The 7670-nt window shown below is 36.1% G+C and overlaps 1 protein-coding gene across 4 annotated transcripts; it reads left to right on the plus strand.

The window, feature by feature from the left end:
- The first annotated feature begins 1264 nt into the window (after window positions 1-1264).
- LOC110699671 (non-functional pseudokinase ZED1-like) lies at window positions 1265-5345 on the plus strand. 4 transcript variants are annotated; one of them, XM_021877193.1, is made up of 4 exons: window positions 1265-1432; window positions 1587-1641; window positions 2448-2658; window positions 2742-5345. In XM_021877193.1, the coding sequence occupies exons 3-4, from the start codon at window positions 2545-2547 to the stop codon at window positions 3795-3797; spliced, it is 1170 nt and encodes a 389-aa protein (XP_021732885.1). In that variant the 5' UTR covers window positions 1265-1432; window positions 1587-1641; window positions 2448-2544; the 3' UTR covers window positions 3798-5345. The 4 variants fall into 4 exon arrangements, with proteins under 4 accessions (XP_021732885.1, XP_021732889.1, XP_021732887.1 ...); XM_021877197.1 differs by having other exon boundaries at window positions 1587-1607; XM_021877195.1 differs by lacking the exon at window positions 1265-1432 and having other exon boundaries at window positions 1501-1641.
- The last annotated feature ends 2325 nt before the right edge of the window (window positions 5346-7670 follow it).

The raw sequence follows: 7670 nt of genomic DNA on the forward strand, positions 1-7670 counted from the left end.
ATGAATCTTACAACTTACTAACAACAACTATAATATAATGCCTTTAAACTAAGATGACCATATACAAAACTAAGATGACCATATATAATATAATGCCTTTAAACTAAGATGACCATATACAAGGTGTTGCAACGATTAGAGCATTGTGTTGGCAAACAATTCGTTTTCAAGTTCAAGCTAAGAACAACAAGTAACAAAACTGAACTCATTTGCCAAAAAAACATACGACATCAACTACAAATTAGAAAAGGCTTACCAAGAGGAACAAAATCAAAGCCAGGTGTGTTACAACACAAATACCAATGGGACTGCCTTAAATTAATACCTAAACACTACTAAAATATATGCATTCTGCAAGAAGCCATCATAAACCAACCAGAGCATCTTGAGGATGACAACACAGGAAAAACTGAAACACAAAGTACTCCAAAGAAGAGGACTCGAGATGAAATGTAAGTCAAACATCTCAAAACAGTGACTATCAGTTACAAAAAAATGACCCACAAATAATGAAAACGTAATCTCTTAAATACAGGAAGAACGACAAAGAAGATGGAGCATGAACAACCCAGGCAGTTCTAGCAGCTGGACAGTGAAAGGAACAAAATAGGACGCACAAAAAAAAAAAGGAAAAACAAAAGGCACAGCTTGGAAGAAAAATTAGAGGAAGCTAATCAATAGCTTGCAAAGAATGGAGTGTTAAATATTGTTTTTCAATACTCTGTGTTCGAAACATAATCTTTAGCAAATTTCAAAAACAAAAATAATGACGAACAAACCGTTGGCACGAAAAAAAAAACCTTAATCAAAGCGGTTGCTATTGTCTTTCAACACTCTTCGTCAAAACATAATCTTTAACAAATTCAAATACACAAAACCATGATGGACAAGCCATTTGCTCAACAATAAAATTAATCAAAGCGGTAACCCTGGGCATTGCCCGGATGACACACTATTTTACCAATATAAATAGATTGTAAAGTGATGTTGAGAACACATCAACATAAAATTCAAGTGTAGGAAATATTACTAATAGCAATTAAACTAAGATAAATTATATGAATTAATGTCGTGGTACGACAAAGTATTACTGCCCTAAAGTTGAATTTGTTACTTTACTTGCACACGGGCACACGGCCTCGTGGTGATCAACCTCCATGGTTACATGAGCACAAAGTACTATTTGAATGGGAAAAAGTCTATTGATTTTCTTTAAAATAAATAAATAAATAAATACATAAATAAATAAGTCAACTGATTGATGTCAGGACAAATTTTGTGATTGATCTACTGAAGCAAATAACTCCAACAAGTTATCATACTATCCTCTCTTTGTTATTTCCCACAAATATCTATCATTTTCCTTTTTATTTGGGTCAGTCCATTATTGACTTCGGCTAATTCTGCCTTGAATGTGTCAACTTGCTTGATGGTTAGTCAGATTTTGCTGCAATTATGTATTTTTGACTATTGAGAATTTGACATGTTTTAGTTTTTATATAATTGTATTTATATTATTTAGGCAGTGTACAATGGTGATAAAGTAGACAAAACTAATGTAAATCTTTCAACTCTGAAATCTGCAGAATGCAATTTCCATTACAAAGGTGCTGTTCTTTCTCTTCAATATTTTGAGATACGGTATACAGTTCATAACGCCCAAATTCAATCAGTTATTTTCTTCTATATATTTGGTTTATTTGTTTGTCAAATCATCATTTTATCTAAAATATTTGACATGGAATTGTATTATATACCTATATTCTTTGCCAATTCTATAATACGAAGTATAATTTATTTTTCCAATGATGTATCGTTTAACTTGTGGGATGTATTGGTGTGGTCTATGGTGTGTTAGAGAATCAAAATTTCATCATTTGGGAGATGGGCGAAATCATCCATTGTTGGGATTTACTCCGAAAACTAAGTTCAAGAAAATTATACTATAAGTTCAAGTAAAACTATATGTTACTAAACTTGAAGCTAATAGTTCCTAGTTAAAACTTAGTTTTACAGTGATTTAAATTGATCATTGATTGTTTTATTTATACAAGTCAGTTTAAAAACTATTTCTTACACTACCGTCCACGTAAGCTCGGTTACAAGGTTTGATATTTGCCAGTATAAAACCCCTGACAATGTTGCACTAATGGTATTAGAGATTCTATATATAGAGCCTTTATAGAACCTCTAATACCATCAGCGGTTCTAAGTTGAAGCTACCTTGTTTACATTAACTTTCACTTCTACCAAGATATATATCACTTTTACGGATTAAGAGCCGGGCCTGGTTTTATTGCTTATAGTTGGAACAAGGAATACCAAATACAAGTAATATTTGTGAGATTGGACCTGTTTTGGGCATCTCAGATAAGGATTAAAGATAGATCATCCTTAAATAATATTCCCTTTGTTTCTTCAGTTAACCTCGTTTTATTAATGAGCAGGTAAAACGACTAGCATAAGACATTTTCCAAACTTGCTGTAGGATAATCTCATGCCTCATCACATGAGGTGCTTAAATCAAGAGAAAAAGGGAAGTTTATGTCAATGAACTTGGAAAAAGGAATTATGAGCAGCTGGCATATCCTGCATATGGCATCTAGTTCGTTCAGAAAGATATGGAAGACCACAAGTCTCCAACGAAAAGATGGAAAGGTATGAAGTACACAAGTGCATATGTTGTTGGAGTCTAAAGCTAAAGAGTGTTAAAAATTTTGCTATTGATGCTAATGATGCAGGAAAGTGGCAAATACATGGTTTTCAAAGGGACCATCAAAAACTTAATACAGAATGGAGCATTCGCATTAGAGGAAAGTATTTCCTTGTTTCATGGTAGAGCAAACCCCATCCGCTACTTCTCAGTAGATGAGCTCAACTCTATGAATTTGGAACAACACTCAATGTTCTTCAAGGAATTAGATGTTAAGTGGTACAAAGGTTTCTGGGAAGGAAGGTATGTTTTAGTAAAGGAGCAATCTGAAAAGTATAGTCCTAATCTGACATCCGGAACCTTTCGTGAAATTGTGGTTGCTGCACAAATGAGCGCGCATAAGAATGTGCACAAGCTTCTCGGCTGTTGTCTTGAAACAAAATACACTGTCCTTGTTTTTGAGTGGGTAGAAAATGACACTCTCCACGATCTAATATTCAGAGACAAGAACCAAGATAAACCACCACTTAGTTGGAGGGAGAGGCTACGAATTTCATGGGAGATCTCTCATGCCATGGCATATCTTCACACTGCCTTTCATAGGCCTATCATCCATAGGAGCTTAAAACCTCGAAATGTGTACTTGGGTGAGGATAATGCTGCTAAACTGTCTGACTTCAGTCTTTCCATTTCTGTTCCTGAGGGTGAAGAGTACGTTGAAGATATTGTAGTCGGGACATATGGTTATCTTGCACCTGAATATGGTCATTATAATAGGTTGTCAGAGAGTGTAGATGTGTACGCATTTGGCGTGTTTTTTCTCGTGCTCTTGACAGGAAAAGATGCTGTGCTAATGCCAGTCAAGTCACTAGGGGACAATGGTGTGCCGACTCATATAGTTGAATGGGTTAAAAATGGTCTTGGAGACAACTGCATCTCTGAGATCATTGACCCTGCTATTGGTGGAAATAAATTGTCAACCAATGAAGAGCTTAAAGAGCAACTAAGAGCTTCAGTAGAGCTTGCACTTCGGTGCACAGCAACAGAAGAACATGCCAGGCCGACTATGGTGGATGTGGCAACTGAAATCAATAGTATGATCAAATCTTCTGAATCTTTCCCTGTGAGTAGCAGCAGACCTTGATATATTAATGATTGTCCCTATCTTTCACAGTACAGCATTCTGCAAGCTGCTCAGAAATTCAGAGAAGCTGCTGGCTGATTTACAAGTAAATAAACTGTAAAATGTGATGCTGAATCGTTCATCATTGGAATATCATTATCTACACTGTTCCTAAATGGTATTAGAAGTTCATAATTGTATAATCCTCCAGAACTTAATGTTTGTTGACATTTTTTTGCCAATTAGTATATCTTCCACATAGGTTGTTGCAATCTTGCTGTGCAAACTCTGTTATGTTATATCATCTGTCATCAAACAGAAAATTATGACATGAATTTGGACCCTTTCTTTCAGGTACATAATCAGTTTTTGGTGTTTTACTTTATCAGTTGGAAGCTTAAGCCTTTCTCATGTGACACCTGGAGTCTTTGATAAAATTGCCTGAAGAATTCATTAAGCTCCACACTATATTTTCCTTTCTGCATTTATATCTTTTTATCAGGTGTTCGAAATTTTCTTTTTCTTTTGTCGTAGTAGGGATATGAGAAAATGAGATACCTTAATGAACTTCCGATACCACTTTCAGGTTTGCTTTTTAAATCCCTTCATTTTCTAGTATTTCCAAGGTTTGGTGCCATGTTACTCTCAGCGCTGATGATGGTTGGAGCAATATGTCTCTCTACTGCAGAGAAAAGGATTCCAAGCCTATCTTGTTGGATGGTACTTCGGCTTTGACAGCCCCTTCGTCTATAGTTGTGTGATATGAGGGGGATATTATGGTTTGACTTGTTCTGTCAAGTAGAGGCATCAAAAGTTAGTAATATGCGATGGGTATGCTGACCCTATTAGTACTCTGCGGTGGCCTGATTGCAGTACGTGTTGCAGTATTGCATCTCTCAATTTTCCAAATGCATTACAAGCAAATGTGGAGGAGGTAACACCCTCCATTTTCCAGCGGTGGAAATATTGTCATTCATGAAAGTCTTGTTGGTTACTATAGAAACTAATTATGGATGAGAGTGATTTTGTGAAAATAAATTTCCGGACTGGCTGATATAGGTAGGATGTTCTAGAAGATGAACTGATTAAGGTTGGGGTGAAAGGCACGAAGCCTGCATCTGCATAGTTGAATGTGACAGACTGCCAAAAGATAATCCAATGTGATTGAATCCGAAGTCTGTAGATGAATTTGTACAGCTGAGGCATAAGCCTCTTCTACCGTATGATTATCACCTTGTCATTGTCCGTCTGAACAAATGGGAAGTCAGGTGATAATCTGTTTCAGTCATCTGTCCTGAAATTTACACTACTTGCTGAGTTGCTGTTACGTTGAATACAGTATGGCTCTGTACAGGCCAATTATTTATTCAATTCAGTTGTGGAATTTCCAGTTTAGCTTCACCAAGCTCAAGTTCTTGGATTTAGAAACAAAGGTGTGGAAAGCAGAATTAGCTTCTCAACTTATGCTATTGTGTCATTGTGTGCACACATTTATGTAAATTATTTAATACTTCGTATATAAGTGTATTATGTAAGTGGATTGTGACCTTAAACAATTATATTATTTATCTCTATTCTGCAAGTCAACTCTTGATGAGTTTAGTGTTCACATAAAATACCTGCAATACCTATAATTTTTTATGTACTCTTTAAAATGGTTTTCGTACATGTTTTTTTTAATATTTGAGACACGCATTTTGTGGAACCGACGAAGAATAATTTACCTTATGCTTATGTACAAACATATAACAAATGGTTATATTTACATGGTTGATTGCCTCTAGTGATACTTTTACTTGAGAGTTTATACTAACTAATGGCATAAATAAGATGCAAATATCTGAATAGTGATGAATATTAATGCCATAAGCCCATGATATTCATCTTTACTTGATTAGAGGTAGTAAATGTGCAAAGGTTACTTGAAAATAAACGATATCTTTCTAGAATGATCAAATATATTTTGATCACCTAAAGAGAAAAGTGGGTCCAATGAGGTGGCACTCTCATGGCCACAATAGATAATGAAGCCTAGTAACCCACTCTATTTTTTTAAACCAAAAATCATTTAAATTGTTAAAAATGTCCTAAAAATTAATACTGAATATTTACGTAAATCAGAAAATATTAAAAATTATTTGAGAAATAATTAAATGATTAAAAAATAACCCAGCCACCCCTCCCCCAGCGACCCACCCCCGCCGGCGACCTACCCTCTTCCCTGCACCGCCGGCAACCCACCTTCTTCTCCACACCGTCGGTGACCCACCCCCCTTCCCCTTTTCCCCCGATGAAATGGTATGAAATACACATATGCCAAGCTTAAAATTCAAAGCCTCATAATGTGTTTATGAGCGAGGATAATGCTGCTAAGTTGTCAGACTTCAGTGTATCTATTCCTGCTCCTGAGGGTAAAGAGTATGTTGATGAAGATCTTGTAGTAGGGACTTTTGGTTATAATTGCACCTGAATATTTTATAAATGGCAGGGTGGCAGAAAGCACAGATGTCTATACATTTGGTATGCTATTTCTCGAGGTTTTGACAGGAAAAAGATTTGTGTTCGAGACAGGAGGGGATAGTGATGTTGAAATTCATATACGCGATTGGGTTAGTAAAGGTCTTGGACACAAGTGCATCTCTGAGATTTTAGATCCTGCAATCACCGGTGTTAGACTGACAGTCAATGAAGAGTTAAAGCAGCAATTACGGGCATCAATAAAGCTTGCACTCAGGTGTACAGCAGCAGAAGATCACAGACCAACTATGGACTATGGTGAATGAGGCAACTTAACTCAAGAGCTTGGTCTTGCCCTCTCAATCTATCCCTGAAATAGACAGAGATGGTGAATGTTATGATTGGCTTTTCTAAATCAACAAGGTAGTGTTCTAATGATAGATAGGGAATTGCTATTTTTTGCCTCGGTTTCCTTTATTTACTTACATTTTATCAGTACATTAAGATACATACTACATAATTCTTCTGTAGTTCTGTTGTTATATCAGGAAATGTAATTTCCTTTTTACTTTTAACTGGTCAGTGAATCTTCAAGCCAGAAAAGAAAATGTAGAGTGAGATCTTAATTTGTTTATTTTTTAATACCTTCATACCACAAAATCCTGACCTAGAAGTTAGTGAAACTTCAATCTATGCTAGATTACTAGAAGTTATTGCAATCTTGCAGTGCAATACGGTGCCTACATATGAGTGCTGCTCCCTTTGTCCCTAAGCAAATAAAAGGGGGTGGAGGGAGTATTGCGTAAGAAAAGATGGTTAAACACGTAATAGTAGTATTGCATTTCACAACTTTTTCAGAAAAGCTATTGTGAAAATGTTACTCTGATACTTTAGCAGCTCTTCCAAATGAAAAGCTGATTGAGGTTGGCTTTGAAGCCTGAAGCCTGAATCTGCAGATGAATCAGTAGAGCTGAAGCGGACGATTGCTATCGAGGAAACAATAATACAGTAGTCAAGATATGTGGTTGTGTTTCCAACTGTTGTTTATTTAATAATTGAAGCAGGTTTGAGTTGTAGCAAGGTCTGACACTTCATAAACCTCAGCCTCTTTTGATAATGTCCAGGAGAAAGATGGCGGAATTAATGGGAGAAGGAACTGGTTTAATAATAACCATCCAGCTATTCAATAAGAAACTTTCCAGTTGAGGCAAATTTTGAAAAGGGGACCATATGAGTGTCGTCAAAAGGAAGGACGGCCATGGAGTTTCGCATTTCTCAATTGTCGAAAATGCAGTACAGGCAAATGTGGAGAAGTCTCCACTGGTGAAAATTCTACAATTCATGGATTAGACTGTTAGATGTTCCTGAAGATGAGCTACTTGAGAGCTATGAAAATATCAAAATAAGAGATTATGTGAAAGTATATTTCTGAATGAG

This window comes from Chenopodium quinoa, unplaced genomic scaffold (assembly GCF_001683475.1).
Source record: "Chenopodium quinoa cultivar QQ74 unplaced genomic scaffold, ASM168347v1, whole genome shotgun sequence".
Classification (NCBI taxonomy): Eukaryota; Viridiplantae; Streptophyta; class Magnoliopsida; order Caryophyllales; family Amaranthaceae; genus Chenopodium; species Chenopodium quinoa.